The sequence below is a fragment of the Arachis hypogaea genome, chromosome 3, assembly GCF_003086295.3.
Source record: "Arachis hypogaea cultivar Tifrunner chromosome 3, arahy.Tifrunner.gnm2.J5K5, whole genome shotgun sequence".
Classification (NCBI taxonomy): Eukaryota; Viridiplantae; Streptophyta; class Magnoliopsida; order Fabales; family Fabaceae; genus Arachis; species Arachis hypogaea.
Genome location: NC_092038.1, coordinates 1,287,759 through 1,308,843, shown reverse-complemented (window position 1 = coordinate 1,308,843; position 21,085 = coordinate 1,287,759). Strand labels below are relative to the sequence as shown.

Below are 21,085 nucleotides of genomic sequence, written 5' to 3'. Positions count from 1 at the left end.
TATGCTCACTCTAAACTCTAAAGTATCTTTACTTTTTTAATTTAAATTTGAATTCTACTTCAGAAAACAGTTATTATTGGAACTATTTCAATGTTACAAGAAGATAAGATATCTATATTTCAACATCAAAAGATTATATAAATGAATATCAATAGACTTTAATTACACTTTTGATTATTTCCAAAACCTTCCGTGTACGGTGAGTCAGTGAGTATTACTGGCACCGTCAAACTTTAAAAGATTTATAAAATCAGTTTTTTTTTCCAGAAAAATATATCTTTTAAAAAATAATGGACGTTTAAAAAAAAAACTAGTTTTATAAATTCTTAATAATTTTATTTGGATATATAGAAATTTTTACTTATTTTTTATTTTGTACTGTGGTTTTTTTTCATCAACTTTAATTTGTAGTTTTTTTTTTTCAAAAAAAAATATAGAAGAGGTTCATGATTAACAAAATAAAGATTTCATAAACTGAAAGGAAGTAAAATATGGTCAGCAAAATTTGGAGTTGGGAATAAGTTGGCTTCAAAAATTGCAACAAGTTTGCAATATTTAATTTAAGATATTTTAAGTCAATTATTTGATGTGCCTAACTTTCGTAAGTCTTTTACTTTTGTTGACTAGACGAAATGTTTACTATAACCTGTTCGAGTTTTCGTTATTCTTCCAATTTTCTATGAAGAAATAATAAAACAAGAGACATAAGTTTTTTTTTTTAAATGTATCTTTGTTCTCAAGTTATGCATTTCCTTATTTTTAAATTAGAACAACAATAAGAACTCTTTGTGCCCTTTTTTAGATAATCATGCCACTTTTAGTTTTTTTAATAGGGTTCCTAATATGCTCTGTAAGAATTTTTATAGCCATTCTATTAGGGTTCTTCTTTTTTTTTCTTCTAATCAATCTCACCCAACTTATATTATTTTTCTTCTAAATCTAAATCTATTATCTTATCTAAATCTAAATCTATTATATATTTTACTTATATTCTAATTTTATCCAAAATCTTCGTATTTTTACTATGAGTATCCAAAATAGAAAAAAAAAATCTATCTTAAAGAGTACTCTAATGATCATGCTGCGACAACAGTAGAGGGTGTCAGCCTTTAAATGACACCCATAAAGTCATGAAGCTACCAGTTTAAAATTGTTGGGTTTGAGAAGATTCCTCACAATTCACAATTTAAGAAGAATTTGTAAATCCCACTCTCTCGAAGTTGTTTTTCTTTGTGAAACCAAAAATTAACCTCGACAAGTGGAAGCAAAGCTTAAATCTTGTGGTTTCAAAGATTGGTTCATTGCGGATCCATCAGGAGTTGTCGGTGGCCTTGCTTTGGCATAGAAGGAGAGATGCAATGTTCAGAATATTAGTTATGACAACATTTACATTATTGTGGTCTCAATGGTGGAAATGAGCACTAATATTTCTTGAGGTATTATTGGAGTTCATTTGACCTCTCATGATCAAGGTAGGCGAGTACAGTATAAGGCTCTTCAACCTATTATTCAAGCATTTTAAGGACGAATGATAATCAAGGGTGATTTTAATGTTATTTCTAACCAGAATGAAAAGGTGGGCGGGAGAATGAAATCAGCAGCTTCTATCGAAGCCTTTAATTCGTTTATTGATGACAACTATCTAATGGATATTAGAATGGTAGGCAAACCATTTACATGATCAAATCGGAGGTCTAGTCCAGATTTAAGGAATGGCTTGGCTGTGTGCTGGTTGGTTCTAAGTGGCAGAAACTATTTTCTAATACTACTGTTCTTTGAATTTCTGAATCAGGTTCTGATCATACTCCTCTTCTCACTTATTTAAGCCCGAGAACAGAGAGAATTAAACGGCAATTCAAATTTCAAGAACGATGGTGTTCTAATGATGAGGTAAGACAGATTGTGAATGAGATATGGAGAGAGAGAATAGAAGGCAGCCCCATGTTTATTTTATTTCAAAAATTTAAGAAGTGTCGACACAGTTTTGTCTTATGGCAGCAGTCTAATAGAACGAACTCTAAAGAGAAAATTAATTATCTTCCATCTCAATTAAAGGAGTTTTGGGCAGCAGGGGTCCATAGAGATAATATCATCTCAGATTTAGAAAGCAAACTAGAAAAGGCTCTCCATAATGAAGAATTATATTAAAAGCAGAAGTCTAGGGTCAGATGGCTTCAAACGAGAAATCAAAATACTAGTTACTTTCATTAGAAATTTTGTAACCGCACTCGTCGGAATAAAATATGGCACTTGACTGGAAACCATGGCGAATTATTTTCTTCAAATGCTGATATAGCGGCAGTGGCAGAATCTTATTTTAGAGATATTTTTTCCTCCTCTTGTCACAATGATCCAAGCCCACTATTCACTAACTTCACGCCTAAGGTTACAGCTTCCATGAACCGAAGGCTTAGACGTCTGGTTACTATAGAGGAAGTCAAACGGGCTACTTTCAATGCTCACCCTCAGAGTGTCCCAGGAGATGATGGGATAACAGCTAAATTCTTTCAACATTATTGGAACATCGTCAGTGGTGATGTATTTCGGGCAGTTAACAGGTTATTTACGGGAGGTTGCATATTGAAAAGTTTCAACCACATACAAATTGTCTGATCCCAAAAGTCTCAGATGCTAAAGATATGTCCCAGGTGAGACCAATTAACCTTTCTTCGGTAGTTTATAAAATTATTTCTAAAGTCATAGTTCACAGACTTTAAGAAATGATGCATAAACTTATCAGCCCTTCTCATAGTGCTTTTATTAAAGGCCGACTGATCTCTTATAATATCTTAATTGTCCATGAATATATGCATTCCTCAAGAACAAAACACAAGGTCTGGAACATGAGATGACCCTCAAATTGAATATGAGTAAGGCCTACGATAGAGTAGAGTAGAACTTTTTGTAGTTTATATGGGAGAAAATAGGATTTGATCCCCTTTGGATTATTTGGATTAGTGAATTAGTGACGACTGTTTCTTATTCTGTGATTGTGGAAGGACAATCCTATGACTTTTTCAAACCACAAATAGGTCTCTGCCAAAGAGCTCCTCTTTCTCCTTATCTTTTCTTATTTTGTGCAAAAGATCTCTCTTTCTTACTACACAAAACAGAACAAAGCAGTCTCATTGAGGACATTCATATTAACAGGCATTGTCCTAAGGTCAATCATCTTCTATTTGTGGACGACTCTATTCTTTTTGGTAAGGCTAATTCAATTGTTTGTGAAAATATCCTTGATTTATTAACTACGTACAAGTGCTTTAGCAGTAAGAAAGTTAATCTTGACAAATCTGTAATTTTTTCAGTCATAACACTCCTCTTGACTCTCGTGCTTGTCTGGCTATCTCTTTAAACATTTCACATATAGGAGCTCAAGATAAATATATTGAGCTGCCATCTGTTGTTAATAGATCAAAGAGAGCCACTTTTAATATGGTTAAGGAGAAGGTACATAAAAGAATTCAATGTTGGAAGCGATTGTCTATTGGGAAAAGATTAGTTTTATTAAAGACAATTGAGGAGGCCATCCTGATTTATACTCTTTCCTGCTTCAAATTACTAGGCAGTCTAATATCCGATATTCACTTCTTGCTGACTCAGTTCTGGTGGGGTCAAAAAAAAAATGAAAGGCGACTGGTCTGGATTAGCTGGGACACTATGACCCAATCAAAAAAGGAAGGAGGTCTTAGTTTTAAAGACCTTAAGGCTCAAAACCTTGCTCTGTTAGAAAAATAGTATTGGAGAATAACAACACATTCTAATTCTCTACTGGTCAGAATTTACAGATCAGAGGTAAATATTTCAAAAATGGAAATATTCTAAATACAGAATCTGGAACACTCTCTTCTTGGAGATGTGGAGAAGTGTTTTGCAAGGTAGAAATGTGGTGGAGAAGGGACTTATCTGGAGAATAGGTAACGGTATAAACATTCATACGTTTGATGACCTTTGGCTGCCTCTCTCATATCCATTCATGTGCCAATAAATGTTCAACACTCGGTCATTATTGCTCCCAGAGTAAAAGACCTGATTATTGAATAAAGAATTTGGAATCAACCATTAATTATAAAGATCTTTTCAAGTGATATTTCAATTAGAATTCTATCTTTGAAAATTGAAGATGGAGATGACACACTCCAATGGACACTGAACAAACAAAAGAAATATGATACAATATCAGGCTATGGAGTGGCGTACCTATTCTTACACCCTACGCTTGAACTATGTCCAACCCATATGCAGTAAAAAGTTCCTGTATCAACCTTTGGAAGATGAAGCTCCCTCACAAAATTAAACTGTTTATTTGAAAGTGCCTTCATAGTTGTCTTCCGGTTCTAACCCAGATTTAATGGAGATTTCTTGCAACACCGGTACCGTGTCTCCATTGCCAAGAAGAGGACGAAACAATCCCTCACCGTCTTATGCAATGTCCAGCTATAAGGGATGCTTGGTCCAATAGTTCTCTGAGTTTATGCCTCCCCACCCATCCAATTACTGAATTTTGGTCTTGGTGGAACACCACGACGGAGCAGTTCGTTCAATGGGTGGTGACAATCGGAACCAACAATTACTTGCTATTCTATGTTAAAACTGTTGGAAAGTTAGAAATCTCTTTGTCTTTGAAAAAATCAACACTGTCCTAATTTCTATTCTCGATACTTCTAATAAACTCTTTCGAAAGATTTAACATCTCCATGTAGCTTCTCATTGAGTTAGTTCACAAGTCCTATTCTCTAGAAAGAAATCTACTTTCACTTTTTATATTTTTTTTTTCTATTCTTCACTATTAGATTTTTTTCTATGTATAGTATATTTGAGAGATCCCATCATTTATTATTTTTTTCTGACATAGACTCTATATTTCATTTATCAAATTTAATGAAATATATTTTTATCTTTTAAAAAAAATTAATAAGAACTCTTTCCCAACGCATGTAGCATCCTTATTTTTAATATCTTTGTTTTAGTTCTCTTTTTTAACATTTTAAAATATTTTGCGAGTAATTCCATTTTTTAACCTTCAAACTAATAACTTTTGTGATCCATTTCTCATGAAATTTTCTCTATTTTTCATTGGGTTTAGCCCTAAGAATAGACATATCTTAATAAGGTTTATTAATTAAAAAAGATTTATGAAGAATAATAATTTTAAAACTTCTAGACACATATTAACCAAACTTATTTATTTCACACATTTAAAAGAATTCTTATGTTTACTACTCTGGTCTTTAATATAATATTGGATATAAATCCAAATCCAAGAAGGTATTCTCTCCCACAAAACAAAACACTTGGGATAATCCCTCACAGAAGAAGAAAAAAAAAAGAAAAACAGTTTGCAGATGCTTTATTTTTTATTTGTTTTCTATTATTTTTTATTTTTGAGATTTATTATAAATCGAATTTTAAATTTTTTTATATAAAATTAAGATATTATATTATAAAATAATAATATTAAAAAACTAAAAAATAAAAAAAATTGAAAAAAAAATCTAATAATTAAAAATAACTAAAATTTATCTTATTTAATATTTATTTATATTTTGACTCAAAATATAAACTCCGGTCCACTAAAAAAATATCCTCAACCATTTACTCCATTTTTTTAAAAAAATTGAACACCGTGACAAAAAATAATATTATTTATTTAAATAAGTAATTATCTACTCAAATTTTTTTTACTATGTCTATCTTTTCTAAAAAGATAAATCTCAACAAATTTTTAAAATAAAAAAATAGTTATCATCAATTAAAAGTATAATTATTCTAAAAAATTATCACACTCTACTATAAATATACTAAAATTCTTTAAATATATTTACGTTCTAATTTACTAAAAATTTGTTTAAATTAACATATAATATACTAACATAGAAACAATTTGGACGCTGTTCCAAGAAGGAGTCAAAATTTTATACTCAAATCCAAATCAACATTTCAATAATTCTCAAAATTAAACAATATTTATTAAAATTAATCTCAATAGAAAGAAATAGGATGAAAAGTTATATATTTTAATAATGATGAATCATAGTTAAGTTTCTTTAATGAAACCGCCAAGGTTTGGAAGAGTGATTATTAAAATGTGTGCCTAGTTTGTAGTATGCAACTCCACGTGTTGTTCTTTCTAAACCCTAAACAAATCAAAACACACGTGTTATCACCAAGACTTTCATCACCATTGCTCATGGAGGTTGCTACACCAAGTCACCAACACAATATACTAACTAATATTAACATTATTCTTAATTCACTTCCCCAATATGCCCACCATTTTTATTTTTAATTACCAAATCTACCACACTCAATTGCATTTTCATTTTCTATTTTTCATTATAAAATTATATTAAATATTTAATGTAATCAAATGAAAGTTTATTGTTTACAGACCCTACGCCCACGGTTTGCAGTCTGTTTCAAACAACTAATATTGTTTTTATAATTTTTTAGTCCTTCATTAATTATTAGTGCCATATATACTTATGTTTCTCTGTCACATTCTTCCCTTTCTAGACAAAGCTTGAACTACACGTTAGTCGTAATATGAACGCAATTAATAATTAAGGGTAATAAATTTTTATTTTTAACAACGGAATATAATGAATAATTTATCAGAAAAAAAATCAAAATTAAAATTTTCAGCAAAAAATGAGTAAACAATTTTTAGTTTATTTAAGATTTAAAATTTTGATTTATTTGTATTTTTAAAATTTTTTCAGTTTCATATTATATTATTTTATAATTTAAAGTTTACTTTTATTAATATTTAAAAAATTTAAATTAAATTAATAATAAATTTATAATACTAACATAAAAAACAATTAATTAATCAGAACATTCATTTATTCTAAGTGGATGCAAGAATTTTTTTGAATGACGTGCATGTATTATATAAAGTATTTTAAGTGCATTGAGAGTATCAATACACAAATTATTTTAACTACTGATTTAAATTATAAAAAATATATAAAATATATATTAATTGAAATCAACTGTTAAAACAACTAGTACATCGATACACTCCAGAGCACTTGAAATATTTCCTGTACTATATATATATTCATCTAGAATTGGTTGTTGAAGTCATCATTGGATGCTATATATATATGACCGCTATTGCATTGGTGTAGTGTTTCTTCATCAGTGCTCTAAGATCACATATATAAGGTACGTATTATTTAATTTTATTATTTTAAGATAAGAATGAAAATAATAAAATATATAAACATTAAAGTAATAGAGAACTTACTTCTTTTTTATTTTTAGAAAAAAAAAACTTATTTCAAGTGAAAAATATTTTGTGTTATTCTCCAATTATATGTTTGTATACAATTTCATATATATTTTTTAGATTTTAATTTTAATGTATTAATAATCTAAAATATTTTATAAAATCGTGCAATCATAACTATTTTTTTAAATAATTATTCACACAGTTAATATAAAAAATAGTTATATTTATTAATATAATATTATATAATTAAATACACGTATAAAATTTTATATTTATAATACATTAAAATTAAATTTATATTTTTTATTCTAAAATATTTATCCAAGAATGATATTATGTAGGGTGGACTTCAAAGTCCACGCCCTAAAACGGAACAAAAGCAAAAATAAGAAGTCATATTCATGTAATAGAAGGTGACAAATGAAGTAAACAACATAAGAACAAAGACAAATTAAGTAGCATAGACCTGCTTCCACATATATCACTATCTTCTTCGTTCAAAATCAAGCTCTTCTTTACATGAGACATCGATGACAATAATTAACAATAAAAATTTATAATAACAACACCATTTCACACTGCAGGTTGTCTCCTTTATCCACCATGAATGCATTTTTGTTATTTGATTAATATTTTGTGGGGTTATAGTAGCTAGCAGGTAGGTATGATATTTACAAAATCGATGATGCAGTTATTGAAAATATCATATATATTCAATACATTATTCCGGTGAATGAGATATTTAGTTTGTATTTTATGGATGAAAATTGTCATTCAACCAAACATATTAGATTTTGCACAAGCAGGATTATCCTAATAATGCTTTTGGAAAAAAAAAATTCTAAAACTTAAAATGTTTGATATATATAACTAAACGATAATCAATGGAATTAACTAGTATACAAAATTATCTTTAATTAATTAATATTAGTCAATTTTTATTTTATTTTTAAAATTTAATTAACTGATATTAATTAAAATAAATTGACTTTTCAATTAAACTCTAAATGATAACAAGATTGAATTGGCTAGCTACTATCCATTTATTATTATTAATGGTTAAGATAATGTTAAGTTTAATTCATTGAATAAAGAGTGATAGATGGTTCTAACCAAAAAATAGAGAAGAGTGATAGATCATAGATGATGACACTGGCCCCTCACAATCTGGAAGGGTAATTTTTCAAGTTCTCTTTTTCAATATTAAACTTCTTCCTTAATTTAAAGGGGGAAAAAAAAGCAATTAATATAAAAAGAATAAAAGTATAATAAATTAATAATATTAAATTACAGAATCTGAATCTTTCCTTCTTTGATCCTCATTTAGGGCCCACGCTTTCTCCACAGCGTTCCAAAAATCGGAAAAAAAAAATAAAATAGAATATAAAAAAATAATAATACGCGGCAAATGAAAATTCCTTAAAATCGGAGGGCAAGTTCGTCATTTTCACGCACACGCTGAAAACCGTTTATTTTTTGGAGACAAGAAAGCGGTGCAAAAATGAAACGAACCAAAAACAATCAAAGAGAGAAGAGAAAGAATGAAGGAAGGAAGGTTGATGGATTAAGATAGAACGAAGAAGAAGAAGAAGAAGCAGAAGCGATTTACGGTTTCAAAACCTAAAACCACGACAACAACAATGGCGTGTAATTCCATCAGAAACAATTTAATTAAATTCAAATTGATCAATCCATTATTATTATTCTCCTGATTCATTGTGCTTTGTTCCGTGATCATCCTGTTTCGTTCCCAGTCGCATTGTTGCGGTTAAGGTTAGGTACCTCTACTTTTTATCGATTTCAATATAATCGCAATCGCATGAATACATTTGGCTTAGAATGGAAGTTATTATTTGTTTTTGCATGATAATGAATGAATGACGATGGCGAACGATAATTGTGTGTGCGTTCCAGGTGCAGGATAAGGAACGATGTGCGAAACTCCAAAGATATTGTACATAGTGGTGGTGGACGAGAAGGAGAAGGATTCGTTTCGATACACGCGCTCTGTTCTTCAGAGCACTCTTCAACTTATGGGATGCAAAGCTCGCCATGCCTTCAAGGTTTATTTTATTTGTATTGTTTTTAAATATTTGTTGTGAATTGGAATTTTGATTCTGCAAAATTATTTTGGTGATACTAGATTTTGAATAATTTAGTTTTAATTTCCTGAGAGCTGTGATTTGGTAACTTAGCTGGTTGATCTGGATAATTTTGTTCGAGGCTCTGGGTTTGATGTGCTTTGCTGGAAGTTTTAGTTGAAACTATGAGGTTTTCGAGTATTTTTAGTGGTGTTAGTTATTTGTTAGGTATAGGCCTGTAGTGAAGCTTTTGCAATTTGACGTGTTTGTTCTTTTGCTTTGTCATTTTATTTTTTAAGCTTCTTTTAAGTCTTCGGTTGTTGTGTTTGGTCTTTGTTTTTATTTGTATTGAATTTCTTCGACGGGGTTGCATTTGCTTCCGCATCAATATTTCAATGGCGTATATATAAATTAATAAGAGTTTCGTATGCACACAGAAAACTATGTATTGTGAGTCAATTGCTTCATATCAAACAAACCTTTGATTTTGAGTAACAAATCGTAATTAACATGGCCTGCTCTGGGATATTTTCCCCACTACAAATTATTCTGATTATCTTTTTTATTTTCCTCGTAACAGATCAGCAAAAGAGTATTTGAAGTCACAAAGGGGGAGAGTACCACTGGTACCCCACAGCCTGAAGCTGTAACGCTATCAGGTTCATACACACCAAGTGAAAATTTTGTGAATAAAGATGGTAAGAATGCTGGTTTTTGCTTGGCTAAAACAGACTTAGGAGACCGGTTATGTAGTCTGGCGAAAGAAAAAAATAACAGTGTACCATTTGAGTCGTACAAAAGGCGCACAACAGCATTTGTTCAGAGAGAAACATTTTTAGATATGGTTTGTGATGCTATGTCTGAGTACAAGTATCTCGGTCCCAATCAGAGAGCAGATTTGGTGCTAGCCTGCAGGTATGCCATTGTTTTCATACCTTGTTGGGGCCTATGTTGATTTACAATGCAGACAAATTAGAGATCATTTTTCATGGTCAAGATTTTTACAATACCACTAACCATATAGCACATCTTCAGAGACTGAAGTGTTTATGATTCTATTCAATGCCAATAAAATTTTATGGACTCATTTCCAATTTTCTTTTTGTAGTTTGTTTGGAAGAAATAAGCATATTGATATATATGTAACACTAAAATTGCATATATCTTCTATTTTTGGTTATAGGATGCGAGAAAGGAAGGAGTCTGTGACAGTGCTGTTGTGTGGCACTAGTGGCTGTGGCAAATCCACATTGTCTTCACTGCTGGTAATTTATCTTCATCTTACAAGAAATGTATCTCTTGCAAATCCAATTATGTTATCCTAGTTTGTAGTAATTGTTGGATAGGAAATATTTTGGCTTGCCATTGAAAGATGAACAGCTAAGAGCTATTTATACCTCAGTCAAATATTTTGGGTACCATTTATAACTGCAGGGTGGCAGATTGGGCCTCACCACAGTGGTGTCAACCGATTCTATCAGGCACATGATGAGGAGTTTTGCTGATGAGAAGGAGAACCCCTTGTTATGGGCTTCTACTTACCATGCCGGCGAGTGTTTGGATCCAGTTTCTGTTGCAGAAGCCAAGGCCAAAAAGAAAGCAAAAAAGCTAGCAGGCGTGGCACGTTCTCTTCCCAAGGATGTAGCAAACGAGGGTGGTCATAGGAAATCCGATTCAGGGATATTGGAGATAGGCCCTAACATTACTGAACTGCCAAATCCAAAGCAAATGGCTGTTGAAGGATTTAAGGCACAGAGCGAGATGGTGATTGACAGTCTTGATAGGCTAATCACTGCCTGGGAAGAACGGAAAGAGTCTGTTGTTGTAGAGGGTGTTCATTTGAGCCTAAACTTTGTTGTATGTCGTTATTGTTTTCTTTAATATTTCTTTATGGAATTCAAGAAGTACTTCTATATTTTTCTGATTGCCTGGAAATAATAATAACTTTAATACTCATGCAGATGGGGCTTATGAAGAAACATCCTTCAATCATACCGTTCATGATATACATTTCAAACGAGGAAAAGCACCTGGAAAGATTTGCTGTACGTGCGAAGTATATGACACTTGACCCAGCTAAAAACAAGTATGTAAAGTATATTCGAAATATTAGGACAATTCAGGATTATCTCTGTAAGCGTGCCGAGAAGCATTTAGTTCCCAAAATAAACAATACAAATGTTGACAAGAGTGTAGCAGCCATCCATGCAACTGTCTTCAGCTGTCTTCGGAGGCGTGGAGCAGGGGATCAACTGTATGATCCCATTAGAAATACTGTAACGGTTGTTGATGAGGAGTACAGACATCAATGTGCAGCAAATACTTTAAGCTCGAAAGGAATGTTCCGGTTGATCCAGAGGAAAGGTTCTTCAAGGAGTCTGATGGCACTTGTTAATACCGATGGATCTGTTGCGAAAGCTTGGCCTGTTAATCGCGTTGACTCTAATGGGAAGCCTATTTGGGGCCTTGGACCAGATAATGGAATTGGAAGTCCAATGTATGGTCCCTTGCGGATTGGTAAGGCAGAACCGATAAATCTTCAGTTTGGTTTTTATGGGATCAGTGCTTGGCCCAGTGATGGTGGTACTAGTCGAGCTGGAAGTGTTGATGAGTCGAGGGCTGATGATTCTGGTAGTAGATATGATTCTGGTAGTAGATATTTATCCTCTTGCTGTAGCTCACCGACCTCGGAAGGTCCTGCAAAAGAGGTAAATTTGAACAACTCTTTTTAATTTATCTTCTTGTTCAGTGCAAAAAATTAAAGGCTCGTTATTGTTGGTGACGAAAAAGTTGGAGTATAAACTAAAGACGTTAATCTTTTTGTTGCCCCTTTTTTCATTCTGTATTTTATAGCTCAAGGAAGATTTCTCGGTGCATGGTAGTGATGAAGAGTTAGACGACGATGATCAGCTAGAGGTAGGTAGTGATGATGATTTAAGTGATGATGGTCACAAAGACGTCCATGACGAGGTAAAGTTAAAGTCTCCATATTAGTTTAAATGATGCACCAATATGAACTGATTGTGTGCGTGCACATGCATGTGTATATACTATCAATTCTTCCTAGAGAGGAATTTTAGGCCTTTCCATTGCTGTGCAGGAAGGGTCAGTTGATGAGGAATCTACAAAGTCAGATGAGGAGTACGATGATCTTGCAATGCAAGATCAAGATTATGGGTATGTGTGGCAGGATGACGAGGAGGAGTTGAAGGATAAGCTTGCCGCGGTTGCAGCGGAGTTAGAAACAAAAATGCAACTGAATAATCATAATCGGAACATGGATGTATTCCATAGAACTAGAAGTGAGCCAATCCCTGTGCCAGGTCCAGGTCCAGGTCCAGGTCCAGACCATCGTTCTTACTCTTCCTTTCTCGTGGAAAAGAAGAGTGAAAGGAAAATAACGCCGAGGGGCAAAGCCAAAATGAGAAAACGCTCTCTTAGTATTCCTGCATTTGGCAAGCATAGTTCAGCAATCAATGATCCTATCCTTTCTGGTGCTCCCCAAAGGTAGTAATACCATCCGTTTCTCTTTTTTGTATTTTATTCATGTCTTAAATGTACCTTAATTTGTAACTATGGCCGCCCCCACCCCCCCCCCACCCCCAAAAAAAATGTACAGCTTCCAAAACTTCCATCCTTTACTAGTTGTTTCATTACTTCATCAGATTTTGAGGGATTATATATAATATAGTTGAAAAATATGCAAACATGCCAGAATGGCTGGTTCCTTTTATTTATTCTTTTTCCTTTCTAACCTTTAATTGGCCAACTATGTAAATGTATGCATCGTATAGAATTTGCAAATAAAAAAATGTCTGCTATCATAACGTTAAGACTATCCAAGGAGACTTGGGTAAATTCCCCTACTGCTCTAATGACTTTAGACAGCAGTGATTATGAAAAAATTCACACGCTGGAATTTTAGACCATGTTTATTTATATTTTTGGTCAAGAGACCATTTTGTTTTTTCTTTACAATTTGAGACCATTAACATTGGCAAATAAAGCTTTTGGACCTTATTGGGCCTTGAAATAAATCATTTTTATAGCCGACACTTGTCAAAGTTAACCAAAAATGATGTATATTTGCAGAGATTTTTTTTTTTCGTCGGGGTTATTTGTGGATTTTCATATTTAAAGGGTATCTATTGATCTATCTATAAATTTTGTTCCTTGTAGGAATAGATAGTTTTATGGCTATTATGGGATTTGTTAGAGCGATGGGTACTTTTAATCTCTTAATTAGACGTCTTGAAAGGAGATTGTAACCTTTTCTTTTTTCTATCATCCATTGGATTGAGTGAGTCAATTTTTAAGAGAACCCAAATATATCGGCCCAGTGAAAAACAAGAATAATAATAATAATAACAATAATACCAACAAATCAGCTAGAATTATTTTTCTTATTTAATCTTGTAAAGTCACATGTTGCTAAATTTGGCATAAGTAGCTTTTTTCCCTCCATTTTGTAGAAGTGACCGAAGTCCTCTTTAATTATTCAACTATCAAGCCATCACATTATATTCGAAAAGGTTCGCGGAAGCTAGCTAGATTTGTACAAAAGACGGAGTCTGAAATCTTAGTAAAAATCTCAAATCTGGCAAAAATACTGGAAAATTTGCAGGTTGTATATAGTTCGTACAATCACATATAGCAAATATCTTTCCATAAGAAGGTTACACTGTTATAGAACCATCTTAATTCATAACACCAAATTAAGCCCCTGCCATTATTCTTACCAAACAATAATTTAATTGTTAATGTTTTACACTCAATATTCGCATTTGTAAAAATGGTCAAGGCATTATATGCATAATTAAGTTAATTAAATTCATTGGTATAGTATTACATTAACCTCTCTAACTATATGCATAATTATTACCACATCCTAGTACTGAAAGAAATGCATTAATTTATTAGAGTAAAAGAATTAGGGTGTTTAGAGATATTGATAATCTAATTACCCGACCAAAACCAACTTAACTTGATTATATTAGTTCTGTACCGACGAGTAATCAGGTGCAATCGAATCAGATTTGATCCAACCTGTGCTTTATTGGTTCTAGGGTTAAAAAAACCCGAGCCAACCCAATTATCATATTAGGCTTATATTAATTTTAAAAATATATATAATAGTATATATATAATTTTATTCTCTTCTAATTATGATATTTATTTAATTATAATTCTAATAATATATCACTGTTTTATTTTTTATACTATTACATATTATTTTTTATAATTTTTTATTTTTTCTTTTATTATTTCGATTTTTTTTAATTTCATTTTCAGTCGAAATCTTATTATTCAAACCTATTCGACATGTATTTCATCATTTTGGATTGGTTCCGGTTTAGAATCTCAAAATTTGAACCAATTAAAATTTAATCGATTCGATTATTATTTTTCTTTAAATTCGATCTGTTAACAAGCCTAAAAAGGATAAAATGTTATAAATTTGAAGGAACAGAAAAGGGTTGGATATTGGTGTACAGGGAGATCTAAGGTATGGGACCCTAACACAGTCCTTGAGTTGCATGTCTGCCATATGTACACCAAATATAATGCCACACTTTGGGTCCATATAACGTACCATACGAGGGGACCTCATAACCCTATATTTTTTAATTATTTCCTATAGTTTATATAGTAAGATCGGTGAATTTCACGTGAAGTTGATAGTTGAAAGTCGTTAAATGATTTGACTGATTTGACTAAATTTTTATTAAATGACTCTCGACTATCAACTTCATGTGAAGTTGACTGCACCTAAATTTTCACCAGTAAAATTACATATTTACAGTTTAGTTTTCAAAAATTAAAACATTTTAAATTGATTTTAGACATATACAATAAGAAATTAAATAAGTTTTTTTAGTAATTAGATAATTACATGTTTTAAAATAATTATATTATGTATTATCATCTAACTGGTGATTAAAAGATTAAGAATCTGATTTACAATTACATTGTCCATATATTAATTTATGACATTTAAACAAAAACCAAATAGACAAAAAATGCTTAATTTCTCAAAGAACATTGTAGCTATTAACTCATATTTATCACTTAGCAGTTAGCATAATGATTAATTTGAAGTCTTAAAAGCTTTTCATACATAAAGCAATAATCAAAATTAAAACTAAAATGATTATGTGAATGGAGAACTAATTTTTATTGTTCAAATAATTTAAAAAAAAAAAGATAAAAAAGGTAGAAACAAAAGCAGCAGAGAAGTACCAATGTGGCGTCCACATGTCACATGAGCTTAACAGCCATCAGCATCATCTTACTCATATTCCTGCCCTATTTTCTGCATTGCAGCCACTCATACTTATTTTGTCTTGAATCATTTCCAGCTATGACTTCTTCCTCATTGATCTGTTGGATCTTTTCCTTCAATTTTAAAATATTGAATCACACATTATTTGGATGTCAACTATCATCAATGTTTAGTACTACTTTTAGATTTTAATTTTAACACTTAAATTATCTTATTTTGGGCAAATTATGGTAACATTAATTAGTCAAATAACTCTAAAAATTGTATGTCATGACTTCAATGTAAGAGCACTAAAGTAATTTTCATGAATTTTTATAGCCATCTTTAATTATTTTACTTTTTATTTATCTTTTTTCTATAATAAAAATTGAAGTTTTGATCTTCTGTTGATAACAATAATTCTGATATTATGTGATAGTGAAATCACTAATTTTAAAATCTTAAACTGACAAGGAGAGACATGAATGGTTATATTTAATAAATAAAAAAATTACTACTATTTATTATTATCTTTTAGAAAAACGATAGTCTTTCTTTACCGTATGTTCCAGAATAATGAATCCAGAAATCTCTTTAACACAAAGGATACTAGACATACAGTGTGTTGATAGTAGTGATTTTAAATAAAATTATAATAATTTCTTGATTAAATTGCATATCAAATCATATGTTCCTGAAGCTATTAACACAGCCGGGGAGGGCTATAAATTCAAAAAGAATATTTAGTATAAAAAATATGAATGAAAGTTGCATTTAATTTCATAATGACCTTTTTTTTACCCCTCTTTTTCACTTAAATGGTTTTCCCTCTCGAATTCACAGATCTGTTAATTTAATAGAGTATGAAAGCTACAATTTGTAAAGTAAATACCACTAATGGATTAATGAAAATGTATGTTGTATATATTCAGAAAAAAAAACAAGAATAATATAGCATAAAATTCAATACTAAATCTAATCAGCCAGTCACAATTTCAGTGATGATCATCAATTCCCTTCATCATAATATATAAGAGTTTGAAAGAAGCAAAATTTGGCAAAAATGTATTATTGTATTCAGTATCTATTTCCATATCTAGGAGTGGTTAGCATACATCAAATATAGTACATGGTAGCATGTGTAGTGTTGTACTATATAGGAGTATCTATTTTCTTTTCTCTCATGCATAAAATGTGTATCTGAGTGCCTCATAACATGACATGTGGGAATCTCATCACAACAGTTTCTGTACGGAATGATGGAATCATATACATAAAATTAAATTTTAGTCAAAATATCATCAATGATGATTAATGTATAGTGTATTTTTGTATTAATTTGATGCTATACTATTTTTTCACAATATCTTCTAATCTGATAGATTAAAGACTAATTTATTACGAATTTAAATTTCATTTAAAGATTTATTAGTCAATAAATTGCTGCATGAACAAAATGAGATTCGAACTGCTAATATTTAATTAAGAACTAATAAACTAACTATTAGATCAATTTAAGTTGATTTGAAAGTTAATCTGATGCTATACTACTTTGAAACAATGGATTCTTCATGATTTAGTTAGACTTTAGATTAGACATACACACTGAGAAGGGAATCCTCTTCTTGCTTGCTAAAGAGAAGAAATAACCAGACATTGGATGATGGAACCAATATTGTATAGTACATATGGTAGCATGTGATTATGTCCATTTTCACCTAAAAGGTAAAAAAAGCCCATAATTTTTATATTGTTTTCCTATGATGAATGGTTCTTACTTCTTACACCCCATCCTTCTATCTAAATTTTATTGCATAATAAGTCTATAAATATACACACTAATAAACTTAGAAGCAAGACAGGCTCATTCAAGTCCTTTGGTTTAAAAAACATCAATCTTAGAATAATTTAAAATATATTAATGAGTATGTCTTCCTATCACTGTCTTTTCTTCTTAATAATATATATGTATATATAAATTAAAATAATTACTATTGCATAATAAATTTCCTTAATAGACTTTCTTTTATTAAGTATGTAATTAAATAAATCTTGAATTTCAAAGAGGAAAACTCATACTAATTATAGTAGTGTATATAATATGTAATCAATGACTATGAGCACTCACAAGGTTTGGTGATAGAAACTGGCCTCCTGAAATTAGAAGAGATTATATCTTTAAGACTTAGTTGGTTACTCCCCAACATGAAGCATGTATCTACCTCTGTCATTTTCATTCAATAGATCAATCAATATAATATATAACAAGGTAAAAACTCAGGTGCAGTCGACTTCACGTGAAGTTAATAGCTGATAACCGTTCGATAAAAATTTAGTCAAATTAGTAAAATTATTTAACGGCTCTCAGTTATTAACTTCACGTAAAGTCGACTGCACCTAAGTTTCCACTGTATACTAATACCTACACTCAAAGATAAAAGATTAGAGGTTAGAAATTTCATCATCATTTGAGATACATTATTACCCAATCAATGTGTTATGATGATCATTTATTTCCACCTAATAACATTTAGGATAAAAACTAATTAAGCTTAATTGATTATTTGTAAGTTATAGGATTGTAATGATATTAAAGAAAATAATGCAATTAAAAGGGCAAGTTATTGACTAAGAATAAATAAGTAAAAGTAAGAGAAGAAATTGCATTTATATTATATCCAAAGTGATGAAGTTTGTAAGAGTTATATAAGGGGGAAAAAAGATGGTAGGGATGAAGTGGGTGTGAAATAATAATGATGATAATAAAGAAGAGTGGGCCAAAAGGGTTATATTTGGTTCTGAATCTGGGTACACACAGGATGAGATCAGAAGAAGAGTGTAACGGGAAGCAGCATTTGCAAGAATATGAGTGAAACCAACCAAGTGTTGGACAGTGATGGGTGCACACAGATTTCCATGCATACCATCATGAATCATCACTATCATCAATAATCATCATCCAACATTTTCTTTTATTTATCTCTAATAATAATATTATTATTACAATTAAGACATACACTATTACCTGCTGGTAATTTTTGAGCCTCCAACCTCTCAGATTAGTCCATCATCAACATACTGTTTTAAAAATATTCTTAAAATTTAATTTCATTTTATTTTTAACATTTTAATTTATTTAATTTTGTTCATCAAAACTATATTCTTGAACATTTTTTATTTTGGCCTAAACGTTTTAGATAGAATTAATGTTTAAAAATAATTTTGACACAAATAAAAAATATTATGAATAAAAGTAAAGATTACAAATATTAATGACAAAAATCATAATTTACCTTATCATATAAAATATAGTAAGTTACTACTGCCAAATCCCCTTGATCATGGAACTCATCACATAGTGTCATTGATTTTGCATAATCCAAGTTCCCAAGCCAACCCAGCTTCAATTTTCAATGATTTTTGCTTAATTTCATTGCTACATCATATGCAAACCCTCGCAATAATCCACATATACAAACATTAATATATAGTACATGTACAGTACTTAACACTATATGTATGCTATTAAATTATTAATTTGTACATATGTTATACTAAGCAATATAATCAACAAGCATGTAAATATATATTAGATTTTTAAGTTTTAGTTAAAGGTAATTAACTAAGTTAAAATTTAGAAGAAAGAATTTTGTCATCACTCTAATAGTCTTGGTTAACTGAAGTCATGTAATACTAAGCTCACTACCAAAAGAATAAGAATTATTAATCATAATTAAATGTATAACTTGTTATACTAAAACATTATTGTAAATAGAATAATATTGCAATAACAAGTACAGAACTGCTTGTGACTTATGATGACTATTGGAATTATCCATTCACATTCACAATCACAAAGCTTTAATTTCTTCATGAACTCTTAGAAATTAGCAGTGAAATTTCAGGTGAAAAAATAAAATAAAATAAAATCATATAAGATAATTATAAAATTTAGTAGTATTACTACATATATATATAGATATAGATATAAGTGAAAATTATATATGAACAAACAACATCACCAAATGATGAGTACCCTAATAAACTAAAATCCATATGCTCCTTTAATTTCTCTCTCTAGATTTGTAGAATGGGATATATATATATATATATATATATATTTTTATATAATGCATGATAATCTATATTTAGAAAGTTAAAAGACGCCATGGTATGCAATTTATGAATCCCTGAAATTTGTGTTGAAAAGGAACATTCATAGATCTGTGAAGTCAGCACATAAAGAAGACCTAACAACCACATCCCCCTTCCCCTCCCAAATAACCCTATTTTGACAACCTAGGACTGTCTGCAAATTGCAACAACACCTAATTTATTAATGTCCCTATATATTCTAATATTATATACTTATCATCCTAAATAAATTAAAACACAGAATTAAAGAAAAACATAATATTAGACATTTTGTACTAATCTGTCCAATCCAATTCAATTCAATTATATATACACATATTTGTAGTATTGTTGAATTTCTAATAAAATATTGCAAGACCATACCCATATATAATTATATATCCATTGTGAATGTGGCAATTAATTAAATAAAATAAAGAAATGTGTATATAATACTAGAAAACTAAAACGAAATTAAAAAAAAAACACCTGACAACAACAGAAAGTGAATGAAAGTGGAGGAAAAAAAGGGGGTCATCACCTTCACCAGTTGCTGAAACTCAATTCTTCTGCAGATTAGATCTCTCTCTCTCTCTATCTCTTTTTTTTATATATATAATAATAATAATAATGGAGACAATTATATATATATATATATATCTGATCTGGTTGTTGGGGTTAAAACAGTAACTTACTATTGAACTAACAGAGAGAGTAAATAGGAACAGCATTTTGAATGAAGAATTGAATTGAAGGCGTTTATTGCCGATGCAGCATCATCAAGATTCTCACTATTATTGGTACATCCATTATTATTTCTTTTTCTTTATTCTCATTGGTTCAACTTAGCTGTATATAATTCTTTCTCCATTTAAAACCCTAGCTATATAAATATTCCAACCATATTATACCTACACAAAATATTAGTTAATAAATTCATTATTTATATAAAATATATTAAAATACAAAATATATATTTGCTAAAGTATTATTTTGCTATTTATTAATAATGTTTCAAACATTTTATCTCAATTTAAATTTAACATTATAAATTTATATATTTAAGAATTAATATAATATTTAATTTTAGTATGGAAGTAATATCGATTCATCAACTAATAATAATAAATAGTGTAAAAACTTTTCTATTAATTATTCGAATCAAATTTAATCGTAGAAAAAATATTAAATTTATTTAAAATATTTTAAAATTGAAACTAAATATTTGAAATGTTAGAGACTAAATTAAAATTTAACTTTAATAGTATTAATAAAGATCAAATAATACTTTATTCAATATACATTTAAATAAATTAAATAATGCATATAATTATATATAGGTCGCTGATCTTTAGTGTACACATAATATAC

At 30.1% G+C, this 21,085-nt stretch overlaps 1 protein-coding gene and 1 long non-coding RNA gene across 4 annotated transcripts; one reads left to right on the top strand and one right to left on the bottom strand.

Moving 5' to 3' along the window:
- The first annotated feature begins 8,742 nt into the window (after nt 1–8,742).
- On the top strand, nt 8,743–13,051 carry LOC112785689 (P-loop NTPase domain-containing protein LPA1 homolog 1). 2 transcript variants are annotated; one of them, XM_025829140.3, is made up of 9 exons: nt 8,743–8,884; nt 8,992–9,010; nt 9,152–9,300; nt 9,899–10,233; nt 10,502–10,583; nt 10,753–11,175; nt 11,280–12,026; nt 12,172–12,288; nt 12,419–13,051. In XM_025829140.3, the coding sequence occupies exons 3-9, from the start codon at nt 9,169–9,171 to the stop codon at nt 12,827–12,829; spliced, it is 2,247 nt and encodes a 748-aa protein (XP_025684925.1). In that variant the 5' UTR covers nt 8,743–8,884; nt 8,992–9,010; nt 9,152–9,168; the 3' UTR covers nt 12,830–13,051. The 2 variants fall into 2 exon arrangements, with proteins under 2 accessions (XP_025684925.1, XP_025684928.1); XM_025829143.3 differs by having other exon boundaries at nt 8,992–9,015.
- Nucleotides 13,052–15,360: 2,309 nt separating this feature from the next.
- Nucleotides 15,361–20,501, bottom strand: LOC112785683 (uncharacterized). Of its 2 annotated transcripts, XR_011876324.1 has the most exons (4): nt 18,874–20,501; nt 18,606–18,658; nt 17,709–17,804; nt 15,361–15,714 (listed from the first exon to the last, which is right to left on the bottom strand). It is a non-coding gene; the product is annotated as an uncharacterized lncRNA (long non-coding RNA). The 2 variants fall into 2 exon arrangements; XR_003194236.2 differs by lacking the exon at nt 18,606–18,658.
- Between the last annotated feature and the right edge of the window lie 584 nt (nt 20,502–21,085).

What these genes read in the sequence shown, in the direction of transcription:
- LOC112785689 (XM_025829140.3), top strand. Translation starts at nt 9,169, where the DNA reads ATGTGCGAAACTCCAAAGATATTGTACATAGTGGTGGTGGACGAGAAG. An exon ending in AAGCTCGCCATGCCTTCAAG is followed by an intron (nt 9,301 to 9,898) that starts GTTTATTTTATT and finishes TCCTCGTAACAG; the next exon opens with ATCAGCAAAAGAGTATTTGA. An exon ending in ACAAAGACGTCCATGACGAG is followed by an intron (nt 12,289 to 12,418) that starts GTAAAGTTAAAG and finishes ATTGCTGTGCAG; the next exon opens with GAAGGGTCAGTTGATGAGGA.